Source organism: Macaca mulatta, chromosome 3 (genome assembly GCF_049350105.2).
Source record: "Macaca mulatta isolate MMU2019108-1 chromosome 3, T2T-MMU8v2.0, whole genome shotgun sequence".
NCBI lineage: Eukaryota > Metazoa > Chordata > Mammalia > Primates > Cercopithecidae > Macaca > Macaca mulatta.
The window spans coordinates 14,038,145-14,055,124 of record NC_133408.1 but is presented as its reverse complement, the minus strand read 5'-3'; the positions used below and the strand labels follow the sequence as shown (position 1 = coordinate 14,055,124).

At 41.5% G+C, this 16,980-nt stretch overlaps 1 protein-coding gene and 1 pseudogene across 5 annotated transcripts in view; both read left to right on the top strand.

The window, feature by feature from the left end:
- IFNAR1 (interferon alpha and beta receptor subunit 1) overlaps positions 1-16,980 on the top strand; it is a 30,493-nt gene that overhangs the window by 5,381 nt on the left and 8,132 nt on the right. For 2 of the 4 annotated variants that reach the window (XM_028844854.2, XM_015132942.3), the window contains exons 2-8: positions 5,312-5,435; positions 7,924-8,099; positions 10,204-10,361; positions 10,474-10,615; positions 12,162-12,276; positions 16,093-16,277; positions 16,380-16,534. In XM_028844854.2, the coding sequence (XP_028700687.2) occupies positions 5,312-5,435; positions 7,924-8,099; positions 10,204-10,361; positions 10,474-10,615; positions 12,162-12,276; positions 16,093-16,277; positions 16,380-16,534 (1,055 nt within the window). 4 annotated transcript variants of the gene reach the window in all.
- On the top strand, positions 4,300-5,100 carry LOC144340105 (upstream stimulatory factor 1 pseudogene; annotated as a pseudogene). Its single transcript, XR_013415827.1, has one exon. The product of XR_013415827.1 is annotated as an upstream stimulatory factor 1 pseudogene (transcript).

Below are 16,980 nucleotides of genomic sequence, written 5' to 3'. Positions count from 1 at the left end.
TTGCCCTTACTCATTGTTACAACCCCCACCCCACTCACTCCCCTGCCGCATGGATTTAAAGGGCTAGAAATCCCCCTCTGCTTCATTTTTCTCTTTCACTTTTGGGAGTCAGATACTAAAGACTAGGACATATAAAAACAACTGCATTTATGGGGAAAATTAGAAAGTCACTGTACATACCTAGGGAAAGGCTCAAGAGAGACCTTAAGTTTATCGTTCAAGCTGATCCTTGGCACAGGATTAACAACAATTAAACAGCAATTAAACAAAGCAAAACACACAGACACACACACACACACACACACACAATGTTGTCTGGGAGAGTGATGTTAGCAAGATGGCCAACTAGAAGCCTCTACTGCTCATCCCCTCATAAGACAGCCAGAAGAACAAATAAACAACTACATTTTAGCAAACTTAACTAAGAGTGCTAGAGTACATCAAAGAAGTAACAGAAATCCTAGTGAGCAGAAGAAAGTGGGATGTCCACATGGAGAATGGGAGGAAATACCAGGATTCCTAGGATCATCTGGGAACCAGGAGGAGCTTCTTCCTATGGCAAGGAGATAAGAAGATCCCAGTAACCCCCAGCTACACCATGGGCACCAACAGATCTCACCACTGGGGTTCCTTAGAGTCTGGACAGCAACTAAGCCAAGCTGAGGAAGCTGCCTAGAGTCTGCATAGCTGCGTTCCCTCCAGAGAAGGAACCAACACTGTGCTCTGCCTGCTGTGGCCCTCACAGCTACTGTGCCACTCCATCTTGGAACTGGAACTACTTCTGGAGTGTGTCTTGCTTCGGAGACTTGTAGACATGGCTTCCTTTCATCTGAACCACCCCAGGCTGATGGCTTAACATCCTTAAGCTAAACTTTAAGCAGCTATTACACCCTTCCCTGTGGGGCCAAGTAGAGGTGGAACTACTCCACCTACTTCTACCCCACCTCCCTTGGGCTAGAGCTGAAGCAGCATCCTATTTCCTGGGAATAGGAAGGGAACTACCTTGGCCGCCCAGAGCAGTCATGCACCCCTGTGCCTAAGCTGAAGTGGTATACTGTATTCCAGGGAAACAGGGCCTGAACCACCAGAACAGTCACATTCCCCGGGCCTCAGCTGAAGGAGCACATCGCTCCCTGCAGAATCAGTGTCCTGTCCAAGCCAAGCAGCTATGCATCCCAGGGCTGAGCTGATGTAGTACGCTATGTCTTAGGGAAACAGAGCAGTGACTCAGCTGAGACACCCTGTTCTACAGGCCAAACAACTGTAGTACCCGGCTTCCTTGGAGCTGGACTAGTCTAGAGTCTGAGCTGCTGAGTAAGAGTCATCACTGTGCTGTTCCCTAACCCCCATTCCCAGCCCAAATAATAGCTATGCTTCACTATTTTGTAGTACTTGCTGCTGCAGCTACACCTGGTCTCACAGTCTGGGGTACTGCTCATCCCCAGCTAGTCCAAGATTTAAAGTCATGACTTCATGGTGCCTCATCCTTTGGGACCTGTGTTGCCACTGAGCCCTATTAGCTCATGTTCCCAAATTAAAACCATACCCTGCTCCCCAGGCCCAAACCTCCAGGGAACCCCTTCTTTATAGTCAGGCCATTGCTATGCCCTGACCTCCAGAGGGGTAGAATCAAAGCTATAACCCATTCTCTGGGCCTGAGCTGCCAGGAAGCACCTCCAGGTCACAAATCCTGGCTCTGTGAGCAACCTACATCCAACCCCTGCCACAGAGAGCAAACCCACCTCAGGAACCAAGTGTCTCAATAGGTTTGTGAGATCCTGAGCCTAGGACCTTTGCCCAGTAGCCACTCTGAGCACGTTCACCTGGAATCAAGAGCTGCTGCAGCTGCATATATATAGCCCCTGTCAGACCTGACACCAAGAGGTATCCCCTTGCCTAAGTCTCCCCATTGTGGGGAAGACAAGAATAGGAGGATCCTAAAAGCCTTTGACACTGAGGACATTAACAACCTACACTACCACTGCCACAAACTTCTGCAGCCTAGGCCCCTGAGGCACCCATTTACTACTGACATTGAACACAGGTACAGCAGCTGCATGCAGACCATATCACTGCATCTGTCAGGAAACAGTCACCACACCTTTTGAAACCAGCATACTGAAACCCAACTGCTAATAAAAGACTTTGTCTTTGAAAGCCATTGTTTGTAGAGTTTGGAAGAGGTAATTATCTTATCAATGCAGAGACACAAAAACATGAAAAAGCAAGGAAATATGACACCACCAAAGGAAAGTAAGAACTCTCTAATGGTGGCCCAATGAAAAGAAGATCAACAGATTGCTGGAAAAGGAATTAAAACTAATGATCTTAAGGAAACTCAACAAGATACAAGAAAATACAGGCTGGGTGTGGTGGCTCAAGCCTGTAATCCCAGCACTTTGGGAGGCTGAGACAGGCGGATCACGAGGTCAGGATATCGAGACTATCCTGGCTAACACGGTGAAACCCCATCTCTACTAAAAAATACAAAAAAACTAGCCAGGCGAGGTGGTGGGTGCCTGTAGTCCCAGCTACTCAGGAGGCTGAGGCAGGAGAATGGTGTAAACCCGGGAGGCGGAGCTTCCAGTGAGCTGAGATCCAGCCACTGCACTCCAGCCTGGGTGACAGAGCGAGACTCCATCTCAAAAAAAAGAAAAAGAAAAAGAAAATACAGATAGTTCAACAAATCAGGAAAACAATTCACAATACAAAAAATTGAACAAAAAAATCAAAACATGATGAAGAAGAACCAAACAAATCCTGCAGTTGAAGAATTCAATGAATTACATTTAAAAAATACAATAAACAGCTTCAACAACAGACTTGGTAAAGCAGAAGAAATAATCTCTGAACTTGAAGATATATCATTTGATATTACTCAGTTATAGAAAAAAACAAGTGAAACCCTACGAGACTTATGGGATATCATTAAAGGAACAAATATTCATACTATGTAAGTTACAGAAAGAGGAGAAAAGGTAAAAGACGTATACAAACTATTTAATGAAATAATAGCTGAAAACTTCCCAAGTCTGGAGAGACAGACATCCAGATCCAGAAAGCTCAATGATTCCCAAATAGATTTAACCCAAAAAGGTTCTCTCCAAAGCACATTATTGTCTGTTGTCAAAAGTCAAAGACAGAGAGAATTCTAAAAACAGCGAGAGAAAGGCATCAAGTCACATTTAAGAAAATCCTTGTTCAGCTAACAGCAGATTTCTTCACAGAAACCTTACAGTACAGGAGAGGATGGGATGATATCCTCAAACAGCCAAGAATGCTATTCCCAGCAAAACTATCCTTCAGAAATGAGGGAGAAATACAGTTTTTCCCAGACAAGCAAAATCTGAGGGAATTCATCACTGCTAGACCAGCCTTATGAGAAATGCTCCAGGGAGTCCTACATCTGGAAGTGAAAAGAAAGTAGTCAGTACAATTAAAACATGGAAAAGTATAAAACTCACTGATAGAGCAGATACACAAAGGAGAAAGAGAAAAGAATTAAACCTTATCACTAGACAAAACCATCAAACCACAATGATAAATAATAAGAGAGGAAGAAAGGAGCAAAGGATATTATTAGAACACTATTAACAAAATGACAAAAGTAAGTGCTCAAATATCAATAATAATCTTGAATGTAAATGGATTAAATTCTGTACTTAAAGAGACTGGCTAAATGAATATTTTTTAAACGACTCAATTATATGCTTTCTATAAGAAACCCACTTCACCTATAAAGACACATATAAACTGAAATTGAAGGGATGGAAAAAGTTATTCCAAGCAGATGGAAACCAAAAGCTGTCAGGAATTGCTATACTTATGTCAGATTAAAAAGACATTAAGTTAAAAACTGTAAAAACAGATGAAGAAGGTTATAATATAATGATAAAGGGACCAATTCAGCAAGAGGATATAACAATTCTAAACATACATGTACCCAACACCAAAGCACCCAGATATATAAAGTAAATATTATTCTACATAAAAGGAAAGATAGACTCCAATATGATAGTAGTTGGTGACTTGAACACCCCACTCTCAGCACTGGACAGATCAGCAAACTCCAAGTACAGTGATCTCAAAGAGACCACACTAAGAAACATAGTCAAACTTTTGAAAGCCAAAGACAGAGAAGTGACTTGTCATACACAAGGGATCTTTGATAACATAATCAGCAGATTTCTTATCTGATACTTTGGAGACCAGTATATTCAAAGTGCTAAAAAAAACCAAAACAAAACTCAAAACCCTGTATACGACAAAATTGCCCTCCAAAAGCATAAGGAAATTAAGATGTTCCTAGATAGACAAAAGCTGAAGGAGTTCATTACCACTAGACCTCCCCTGCAAGAAATGCTTAAGGAAGTCCTGAAAGGTGAAATGAAAGGGCACTAGACAGAGGGGACAGTGCAGATTCAGGCACGTGCAATGGCTACTGGGGAAGACCCAGCCAGTGGGGCTATTGCCAGCATCCAGTCAGCTGCTGCCTTCCCTGACCCCAGCGTCAAGTGATGCGCAGGGTGATCAGGTGTGTGAGGGGCAGCTGGATGTCCAGACTGAGGGCACTGGTGCCATCAGTGGCTATCCTACCACTCAATCCATGACCCAGGTGGTGATCCAGGGTGCTTACACCAGTTATGATACAGTTAACACAGAGGGGACAGCTGCTGAGATACACTATACTTTCCCACTCCTGCAGTGGGAGATGGGGCAGGGGGTACGACATCAGGGAGTACAGCTGCTGTTGGTACTACCCAGGGCTCAGAGGCACTGCTTGGGCAGGTGACTCCTGGCACTGGTCAGTTATTTGTGACAGTGTTACCACAAGGAGTACTGCAGGGAGGAAGCCAGCACTTGATTGCCCCTAGGACTCACCCTTACTTATCAGGACATAACACCATTGTAAATCAAGAAGCATCTCTATCTCTCTCTGAACATACAATGTGAAATCACACTGAGGCCATAAAACAGTTGAACCTCATCATAAGAGTGACTCATCAGTGTCACTAATAAGGCCAAGAAAAATTCTATTTTCATGCAGAGACCATTCGTTTTTTAATTAAAAGACAACCCTTTTTCAAAAAGGAAAAAAAATCAACTCTTTTTCCAGCTCTCTCAGATGCAGAAATGTAATTACCAGCATCCCTGTGCTGGGAGCAATCATTAGATTTTTTTAGATTTTTAAAATATACTTCATTATATTTTACTGTATTCATTCTTTAATCAGGGATGTGAGGGATAGAGTAACATTTAGAATATCTGTAGAGTTTATATATAATGTTCTTATTTCTTGTTGCCTTTATAGGTGGAAAAAATCTAAAATCTCCTCAAAAAGTAGAGGTTGACGTCATAGATGACAACTTTATCCTGAGGTGGAACAGGAGTGAAGAATCTGTCGGGAATGTGACTTTTTCATTCGATTATCAAAAGTATGTGACTCTACTTACTGATTTGTCAGAATGACCTGAATCATTTTTACAAGTTTAGCACCATAATTTTCAGATTTGGAAAGTATTTGGTTCTTCTATTTTTTAGAAATGTTATGCCTATTTTACATAGTATTTTTAACTTTGTTTCTGTAGAGACTTAGTCAAATACATCTTTGGGTGTTGAAGCAAAAAAATTGGGGATGAAGGTGGTAGACAGCATCTCTAAGCCATAGCCATTCCTTCTTTCCTCTGGGTGTTCCAGCTTCTTTCAATATAAGTTGGGATCTGAACTAGGGTGTATCTTGAGGATACGGCATAGTACTCCAAAAGGCCCATCCAAGACCTTGGAATAGGCCACGAGGTTTCCTGTGATCAGGCTTTCCTATTATCTCCTTGATATATTTAGTAGAGATGGGGTTTCTCCATGTTTTCCAGACTGGTCTCGAACTCCTGACCTCAGATGATGCACCCGCCTTCACCTCCCAAAGTGCTGGGATTACAGGTGTGAGCCACTGCACCCAGCCAATAATGATTTTTTTAAGAAACTATAAAAGTAGCTTCTGCTGCAATATCTTGATTAGATGTGAAACAGTTTTAATGGAGCATGCATCAGCATCTCCTGAAATAGGAAAGACAGATGTGAACAGTGAGGTTGGGTTGAAATTATATTAAGTTTCAAGTTTTTGATAAGGTTTTCTGTTTATAACAAGAGTTTCTGGATTTTTAGAAATAGTTTCTGATGTGGAACCTTTTCAAGAATGTTTAAGATATTTTTAATGCCAGCTCTAATCTCAGGCCTCAGATATGTAAAGTGGAAGTGAAAACTGACCAAGAATGAAGTATTTCATATGCTAGTGTATATTTTTGGTAATTTCTTTAAAATGTTTCCGTTTTGAAAAATAAGGTAGACTAGTATTTGGTTCAGCAGCAAAATTATTTTGGTATTATTTCTAGTTTCTAGTATCTAAATCATCTTTAAAATGGCATCTGTGATATTATTAAAAATAAATAAATCAGCTAATGAATTAGGCTTGACAAAAATGCCTTCCCAGAAGATAGTTTCCCTGCTACTTTTACAGTTGATGGGCTTAACATAGGTAAAAGCTTTGAAATCTGCTAAATTGGCCAGGCATGGTGGCCCACGCCTGTAATCCCAGCACTTTGGGAGGCTCAGGTGGGCAGGTCACCTGAGGTGAGGAGTTTAAGATCAGTCTAGCCGACATGGCAAAACCCCATCTCTACTAAAAAAAAAAAAACGAAAAAATACAAAAATTAGCCAGACGTGGTGGCACATGCCTGTAATCACAGCTACTTGAGAGGCTGAGGCAGGAGAATTGCTTGAACCTAGGAAGTGGAGGTTGCAGTGGGCCAAGATTGCTCCACTGCACTCCAGCCTGGGCAGCAGAGTGAGACTCTGTCTCAAAAAAAAAAAAAAAAAAAAAAAAAAAAAAAAAAAAAGAAAGCTACTAAGTTCATTTCTATCCCTCACTTTCCCTGCAAGCTCTTCCCCTTTCTGAGCAACATGTCCTTTTCTGCTTTAGGCACCCCCTGCGCGCTTGATTTCTTCATGTTTGCCCCTTTTTCAAAAGGTAATATCAATCACTTCAGCTTTTTGATTGGCCAGTTCCACTTCCAAAAATTAATTTGTTTATGTAAACGTTTTAAGTGGTTTCTGATGATGTAATAGAAGAAATTACGGAGACAGGCAAGCAGAAGGGATGGTCTTTGAGAGGGCTGTGGAAACCCTGAAACCATACTGATTCCGAGGTCTTTCTTAGGGAAGTCTATTCATAGGAGGAGGTCAGAAAGGAATCATCCAATCCAATTCTCCAATTTCTATTTAATTTTATTTTATTAGAGACAGGGTCTTACTCGGTTGCTGAGGCTGGATTGCAGTGATATGATCATAACCTATGGCAGCCTGCAGCCTTGAACCCCTGTGCTCAAATGACCCTCTCACCTCAGCCTTCCTAGTAGCTAGGACTATGAGCACATGCCACCATACCCTGCTTTGCCTTTTTTTTTTTTCTCATAGAGACAGGGTTTGCTATGTTGACCAGGCTCCGAACTTTCAGTAAGGAAGATAAGATCCAGAAACATAAAATAGTTTACCAGAAGTCACACAGCTATTTTTAACAGAGCCAACATACTAAATCCACTTTTACCTTATAGGTCATTTATTTCTCTGCTTCCTTGAAATCGTAAAGCAACCACCCAAAAAATTATATAAAGAACTGTATTTTAAAATTCAATTTTATAAGTAATAACTTGGCTTATATGCATTGAAAAAGAGTGGAAGGGTGTACCCTGAAATGTTAATCGGACATTAGCTCAAATAGAAGAAATAACTCTTAAACTAAAAATAGAAATAACTCTTAAACGAGAGTTATTAAGAGTTAAGAAATAACTCTTAAACCAGTAAATATAAAGTATTTGACTATACTTATACATTTGCTCACTCATTCATTTGTTTTATTTTACTTTAAAGACCTGAGATGGATAATTGGATAAAATTGCCTGGATGTCAGAATATGACTAGTACCAAATGCAACTTTTCTTCGCTCAAGCTGAACATTTATGATGAAATTAAATTGCGTATAAGAGCAGAAAAAGAAAACACTTCTTCATGGTGTGAGGTTGACTCGTTTACACCATTTCGCAAAGGTAAGAAGAAGTTGCTGAATTATATTCCTCAGTAAATATCGCCGGAGCAGTTCACTTTCCAAGCCATTCATTTGCATGATGCAAAATCTAACATCTTTGAAAAAGAACAAAAATTCCCTTAAACCTGTATCTTCTTCCTGCTACGGCTCTATTTTTCCTGCTTTCCCTGTAGTAGTAGTTCTCAAAGGTCCTCGAGGCCCTTTCAGGGGGCTGTAAAGACAAAGCTATATTTATGAAAAATCTAAGACTTACTTGCCCTTTTTATTTTGGTTCTTTCTTGTATTTACAGTGGAGTTTTCCAGAGGAGGCTGTTTGATGTGTGATGTGGTGGTATGGTCACTGATTAACATAGAACTCAATGTGAAATTTATCTGCCTTCTTTATTAATCCCAACATTCAAAAGATTTGGAAAAAAATGTAAAACAGCACCACTCTGAAGTTTTATGTTCCTTGTGGCAAATGTTTGTTACCATAAAATAGGTTTATCATTGTTATTTCTTTTTCCTTCTTTTTTTTTTTTTTTTTTGAGACAGAGTTTTGCTCTTGTTGCCCAGGCTGGAGTGCAATGGCACGATCTTGGCTCACTACAGCCTCTGTCTCCTGGGTTCAAGTGACTCTCGCGCCTCAGCCTCCCAAGTAGCTGGGATTACAGGCATGTGCCACCATGCCCGGCTAATTTTGTACTTTTAGACAAGGTTTCTCCATGTTGGTCAGGCTGACCTCGAACTCCCAACCTCAGGTCTGCCCACCTCAACCTCCCAAAGTGCTGGGATTGCAGGCGAGAGAGAACCACGCCCAGTCCATTGTTATTTCTTAATGGATTAGTTAAAATGGATTGAAAACTTTACCAGTTTTAATGTTTAATATGCTAATATAAAAAGATACAGCCCACATAAATAACGGCTGTTTTGGATTCTCAGTAATTCCTTTAAGAATGTAAAGGAGCCGAGTGTAGTGGCTCACACCTGTAATTCCAACACTTTGGGAGGCTGAGGTGGGAGGATCACTTGAGGCCAGAAGTTAAAGACCAACCTAGGCAACATAGTGAGACCCCATCTCTACAAAAAATATATAAAAATTAACCAGGCATGGTGGTACACAGCTGTAGTCCCAGTTATTCAGGAAGCTGAAGAGGGAGGATCACTTGAGCCTGGGAGATCAAGGTTGCAGTAAGCCGTGTTTGTGCCACTGCACTCCAGCCTAAGCAACAGAGCTAGACCATATCTCAAAAAAAGATGAGGATCCTGAGACCAAAAGGCTTGAGAACCACTGCCCTTTACCAAGAATGATCTGTACTCCGTTTCTATACTACTTACCTTCCCATTCCCTCTCAGTCCACTCCATTCAAACGCTGTTCCTCATCACTATTAAAACCACTCTTTTCGGCCGGGTGCGGTGGCTCACGCCTGTAATCCCAGCACTTGGGGAGGCCGAGGCGGGTGGATCACGAAGTCAGGAGATCGAGACCATTCTGGCTAACACGGTGAAACCGTCTCTACTAAAAATACAAAAATAAATGAAAAAAACTAACTGGGCTTGGTGGTGGATGCCTGTAGTCCCAGCTACTCGGGAGGCTGAGGCAGGAGAATGGCATGAACCCAGGAGGCGGAGCTTGCAGTGAGCTGAGATCGTGCCACTGCACTCCAACTTGGGCAACAGAGCAAGACTCCATCTCAAAAAAAAAAAAAAAAAAAAAACAAAAAAAAAACACCGTTCTCAAGGTCACAGCAGCCTCCACAATGCCAAGCAAATTCCCAGTCCTCTTCTGGCTTCATCCCTCAGTAGCACAGATGTGGTCATCACTCAGTTTTTCCTTTACTGGATCTCTAGGGCACTGCTCTTTCTTGGTTCTCCTCCTGCTCATTGATTGCTTCATCTTCCCGACTTTTCAGTGTTAGACTGCTGCTGGGCTCAGTCGTTGAACCTCTTCTCTTTCTGTATCACTCCACTGGTGATCTTACAGCTTTCTATGCTATCTGTGTGCTCTTAACTCCCAGAAGTGGCAGGCACATAGTAAGTGCTCAGAATTATTTGTCGAATGAAGGTTTTGGCGTTATATTAATAAAGTTCCAAAGTAACTGTTTTGATTTTTTTTTTTTTGCAGCTCAAATTGGTCCTCCAGAAGTACATTTAGAAGCTGAAGATAAGGCAATAGTGATATACATCTCTCCTCCTGGAACAGAAGATAGTGTCATGTGGGCTTTGGATCGTTCAAGCTTTACATATAGCTTAGTTATCTGGAAAAACTCTTCAAGTGTAGAAGTAAGCATTGTTTTTACCTTTGTTTAATCGATGTGAGAGAAAAATTAGGTGAATTAATCCTAAAATTTGACTTTATTCTTTTTTAAAGAAGCAACTTATATTTTTATTATAGGAAAGGATTGAAAATATTTATTCCAGACATAAAATTTCTAAACTCTCACCAGAGACTACTTATTGTTTAAAAGTTAAAGCAGCACTACTTACGTCACGGAAAATTGGTGTCTATGGTCCAGTGCATTGTATAAAGACCACAGGTAAGGAAGGTGTTTTGTTTTCGTTTCAATAAGTATATATACAAATTGTCAATTTTGGCATCTTTCCCATATTGCTGAAGTTTACATGATAGGTTGATACATGTTTAAAACATTGTAACATTTACATAAGCAAAATAAATGTTATTTGGGATTTTTGTCTCAGAGTAATGAAAATTAATTCTACTTAAAAGTTCAGGCTGGGCGTAGTGGCCCACGCCTGTAATCCCAACACTTTGGGAGACTGAGGTAGACAGATCACTTGAAGCCAGAAGTTCGAGAACAGCCTGACCAACATGGGAAAACCCCGTGTCTACTAAAAATAAAAAATTAGCTGGGCGTGATGGCATCCGCCTGTCGTCGTAGCTACTTGGAGGCTGAGGCACAAGAATCCCTTGAACCTGGGAGGTGGAAGTTACAGTGAGCCAAAATCGCACCATTGCACTCCAGTGGGGAGCAAGTTGGACAAAGAGTAAGACTCCTTCTTAGAAAAAAAAAATTCAAATATTTTGTAATGACAAAACTTTTCATTTGTTCAGAATCCACATAAAGCAGGAGGTAGCTGAATATGAGCTCTGCAAATGGGAAGAAAAGGAGGGGAAGTAGTTGCTGGTAGACAAGTTATTCTTCCAGCAAGCATACCTTTGTACGTGGGATGTTAAAATAGGAAAGCATCCTGATATATTTAGTCAGTAACATCTTTCCAATAATTAAGGTCAGGGACAGGAGCTGGGATTTGTTTATTTTAATTGTAAATTTCATCTGCTTTATTTTTTTAATCAAACATTACAGAAGGGTTTAAAGTGAAGTCTTTTCCCCCTCCCTTCTTATCCCCAATTCCACTCACCAGAGGTAAGCATTGCTTGGCAGTTTGTGTATATCCTTTCACAACTTTTTTTCAGGGCTTATGTAAGCATATATACAGACCCACAGTTTCTTGGGTTTTGTTTTTTAAATTACAAAATAAAATCTTACTAGTTGTACTTTACAGCTTGCTTACTTAATCCAGTTTGTTGGGGATATCATTCTATATCAGTCAATACAGATCTGTTACATTCTTCATTTGATCTTAGCCATCTGTTGCATTCTTTTTTTTTCTTTTTTTTTTTTTTTTTTTGAGACAGGGTCTCACTCTGTTGCCCAGACTGGAGTGCAGTGGCTCAATCTCGGCTCACTGCAACCTCTGCCTCCCAGGTTCACGCGATTCTCCTGCCTCAGCCTCCCGAGTAGCTGGGGTGTGCCATCATGCCCAGCTAATTTTTGTATTTTTAATAGAAACGGGGTTTCACCATGTTGACCAGGCGGGTCTTGAACTCCTGACCTCAGGTAATCCATCCACCTCAGCCTCCCAAATTGCTGGGATTACAGGCGTGAGCCACTGCGCCTGGCCTGTCGTCTTTCAAATGGCTGCATAGTATTACACAGTGTGAATACAAACCGTCCTTAACTATTACCTTATAATGATAAAATGTGAGCCTTTATCTTCTTGCCAGTTATCTCACTTGAGTAAAAATGTATGCTTTTTTTTAATCTGTTCTTTGGCTTCTAGTTGAAAATGAACTACCTCCACCAGAAAATATAGAAGTCATTGTTCAAAATCAGAACTATGTTCTTAAGTGGGATTATACGTATGCAAACATGACCTTTCAAGTTCAGTGGCTCCAGTAAGTTCTATTCTGTAAATTTCCTTTTGCCCAGTTTGTTTTGATTATGCTTCTTTTCACTCTGCTTCAGTCACCAGGTCCTTGCACACAGAATGACCAACTGGGAGGTGGGTACGATATATTGGAAACATGAGGAATCTCATTTCTAACCCCAGTTCAGCCAGTAACTAACTGGATGACATTGAGCTAATCGCTTAACCTCCATGGGCCTCAATTTCTTCACTTATAAAATAGATGGATTCTAATATCTGGGGTTCTTACTGGCTTAAGAAAAAAAAATGTGATTAGTTGCGTGTGTTATTTCCACAATCTGGAACACTTTACCCTTGACCCTGATGTTTTTCTTAAGAACTCTCTTCTTCCATGAGTCCTTAAAATGATCTCAGTCCACTCACTTGTTCCATTCAAAAAATTAGCCTTCCTCATTTCTTTATTACTTTAGTGGTTTTGACAAAATTTTGTAGTAGTTACTTTGGTGGGAAAGAAAGTTGGAAAAAACTGTGTTCTATGTGGTTGAGCAGAGGCTAGCTAAACATGGATGAAGTCTAGGCACTGCATAAAAGAAAGAGAACTGGCCTGGTGCAGTGGCGCATGCCTATAGTCCCAGCTACTCAGTGGGCTGAGGCAGGAGGATTACTTGAGGCCAGGGATTGAGGCTGCAGTGTGCTATGATCACACCTGCAAGTAGCCGCTGCACTGCAGCCTGGGCAACATAGTGAGACCCCCATCTCTAAAGATTAAAATTTTTTAAAAACTGATAAAAGAGAATGGCATGTAGTTTATACTGATTGGGAAATTGTAGGAGATGAATAGAGAGAAAAAAGAGAAGAGGAAAATTAAGTAGAAGGAAAAGTGGGTTATGGGGAGAAAAGAAATGGAAAGAAAGATATACATTGGTGGCAGAGGAGTAGAGAGCAAAGGCAAGTATAGCTAAGACAGGAAAGGAGAAGTCAGAAGAAACTGGAAAGAAACAGAAAAAATGAGGGAGAAGGGAAGTGTGAGTACTGCTATGATCAATTTCTCTCTCTCTTTTAGTGTTCACTTTGAACCAAGGGTGACCAGTAGAATGGAAATGCATTTATGTGCATATGTGCCCTACAGTGCATATATAACCTCACAAACCAATCAGGAGACTGTTCAGTAATCTTTTGTGTATACCTCACTTTCAGAAGTGAATAAATAATAGGGTCACCAAATAGATAATGAGCAGTATTTCTGATGGCTGATCTCTAAGCTGCTTTGGGGCACTTAGCATATTGTACAAAGCACTGAAGAAATGGGGAAAGAGTCAACAGAATCAAACATGGTTCTAGAAGTCGAAAGCAGTGAGCGGACATTGCAAAGTGTTGTATGGTTTCAGACTAAAGAGTGGTATACAAATTATAAGGGTTGCAGAAATTGAAAATGTAAAGGTGAATAGGGGCTGAAGAGACCAAAGAAGCCATAAGAAAAGAGATGAGGTAGGAACAAGGCCTTGATTGTTAATTCCGATTTTTTTCAGATAGACAAGTATTAGATGTTTTCTGTTTCTGTAACAAATTACCACAGACTTAGCAACTTAAACAGCTATTTATTGTCTCAAAGTTTCTGTGAGTCAGGAGTCCAAGCGTGGCTTAGCTGGGTCTTCTGCCAAGCAGTCAAGGAGTCAGTCAGTCATACAAGACTCGGGGGCTGCTCCCAAGCTCACATGTTGTTGGCAGAATTTATTTCTAGAACTCATAGTGGCTCACTTCTTAAGAGACTATCAGGGAGGGAGAGTCTGACCTCTAGATCCTTTTTTTTTTTTTTTTGAGAGGGAGTCTCACCCTGTCACCCAGACTGGAATGCAGGGGCACGATCTCAGCTCCCTGCAACCTCCGCCTCCCGGGTTCAAGTGATTCTTCTGTCTGCCTCAGCCTCCCGAGTAGCTGGGACTACAGGTGTGCGCCACTACACCCAGCTAATTTTTGTAGTTTTAGTAGAAACGGGGTTTTACCATGTTGTCCAGGGTGGTCTCGAACTCCTGACTTCAGGTGATCCACCCGCCTCAGCCTCCCAAAATTCTGGGATTACAGGCATGAGGCACCGCGCTCAGCCAGTTTTTTTGTATCTTTAGTAGTGACAGGGTTTCTCCATGTTGGCCAGGCTGTTTGAAAACTCCTGGCCTCGAGTGATCCGCCCACCTCAGCCTCCCAAAGTGCCGGGATCAGAGGTGTGAGCCGCCGCGCCCACCTCAGCCTCCCAAAGTGCTGGGATCAGAGGTGTGAGCCGCCGCGCCCGGCTAAATCCTCTTTGAAGGGGCTCATCTCATTAGGTCAGGCCCACCCAGAATAGTCTCTCGTTTGATTCAACTGATTTGGGACCTGTATTACATCTGTGAAATGGCTTTTCTTCTGCGACTCAATGTAACCTCATTATGAGAGGAGGGCCTCCATCCTATTTACAGGTCCTGCCCACAGTCAAGAGGAGGGGATTATACAGGATGTGTACACCAGGGGGCAGGAATCTTGGGGGCCATCTCGGAATTTTGCCTTCTTCAGTGGGAAGGATGTCCTTCTAGAGTAGCAGAACATTTGGACACCAGGTTGCAATGGGAAGAAAGCTGAATAAGTAGAATGGGACAAGATTAGGGTCAACCTCAGGTTGTCCTGCAGGCTTTTGGGGATTTTGTGTTGGGGTGATGAGTAACCTGCGCTCTGGATTTGAGGAAGGTGTGCACGGCAATGTGGTATATGGGAGAGTGGACTAAGAAGAAGACACTAGAGAGAGACAAGGAAACCAGTCAGGAGGCTGTTAGAGTTCTGGGCTTGAACTGAGGTGCTTTTAGCTCCTGGTTCCTGGGCAAGTTACTGAACCTCTTTAGTCTCGTACTTATACTTGCTCTCATAACCCTGCAGTGTGTCTCTATTTTGGTACTTATCCTCTGGTATGCTGGCGCATGTTTAGCAACTGGCTTTCCAGAAAGAAGAAGTCCTATTTTGTAGTGTTTGTTGATTTTCGTGATATAAATATTCCCACCATGGCCACTTTCAAGCCACCAGCCTGATGTCCCTGAACATGGAGTTGGGAAGATATGCACAGTAGCACACCACTGTCATATAGCTACAATAGATAAAGATAGCCCCAAGAGCTTAGACAATAAAATGTAGTAAAATAGTTAGGACAAGATGAATTTATTTATCACCTCTGTCTTTAAAACAATTTTTATTTGCAAATTTTTATAACTTAATTTTTAATAATGATTTTTGTTTAAAAACCAGTTTGCACTTTGGGAGGCCGAGGTAGGTGGATTACCTGAGGTCAGGAGTTCGAGACCAGCCTGGCCAACATGGCGAAACCCCGTCTCTACTAAAAATACAAAAATTAGGCAGGCCTGGTGGCGTGCGCTTGTAATCCCAGCTACTCAGGGGGACAGAGGCAGGAGAATTGCTTGAACCCAGGAGGCGGAGGTTGCAGTGAGTCAAGATCCTACCACTCCACTCCAGCCTGGGTGACAGAGCGAGACTCGGTCTCAAAAAAAAACCAAAAAAGCAAAAAAACCCCAGCTTGCAGCATTCCTGGAAATTCTAACTAACAGATGTTCTTGCACATTGACATAAGCCACCTGCAGCAGAGCACAGCGTGATCACAATGTGGAACAATGTTTGGCTTTCTTTTATGTTAGATGCATATCTCCGCCATTGTTTGTGAGTTTCCTGAGGGTGGCTACTATTTATTTCTGTAACCTGAGCCCCCAACACAGTGTCTGGCATATTGTACATACTTAATAAATATCTATTGAATTAATGTGTGGTTGAGTTTAAAAATTGTTTGTCTTAAAAGTGCCTTTTTAAAAAGGAAACCTGGAAACCATTTGTATAAATGGAAACAAATACCTGACTGCAAAAATGTCACAACTACCCAGTGTGTCTTTCCTCAAAACACTTTCCAAAAAGGAATTTACCTTCTCCGCGTACAAGCATCTGATGGAAATAACACGTCTTTTTGGTCTGAAGAGATAAAGTTTGATACTGAAATACAAGGTAAGGCAGTAGTTTTTACTGGAGATTGTAATTCTCTGATTTGGTACAAGTTCTTAAAATTGTTTTTCTAATTGAACATTATTTCTTTACAAATTTTTCTAGCTTCCCTGCTTCCTCCAGTCTTTAACATTAGATCCCTTAGTGATTCATTACATATCTCTATCGGTGCTCCAAAATGGTCTGAAAACAAGCCTGTGATCCAGGATTATCCACTGATTTATGAAATTCTTTTTTGGGAAAACACTTCAAAGGCTGAGGTAAAAAGACTATAGTATAATTTTGTAGCTTAGAGTTATAACTGTGATTTAGGTAAATAAAGCTTGAATTTAAAATTTGGGGGAAATTTTTAAACTTTTATGTGGGCTGAGTGCGGTGGCCTGTAATCCCAGCACTTCAGGAGGCCAAGGCGAGAGGATCACTTGAGCCCAAGGGTTTGAGACCAGCCTGGGCAAAATAGGGAGACCCTGTCTCAAATAAAAATTTTTAAAAATTAGCCTGGTGTGATGGCGTGCACCTAATATTCCCAGCTACTTGGGGTGAGAGGATCGCTTGAGCTTCAGAGGTCAAGCTTGCAATGAGCCATGATCGTGCCACTGCACTCCAGCCTGGGTGACAGAGTGACTGACAGCCTGTCTTAAAAAAGAAAAAAAAAGGCTGGGCGCGGTAGCTCACGCCTGTAATCCCAGCACTTCAGGAGGCTGAG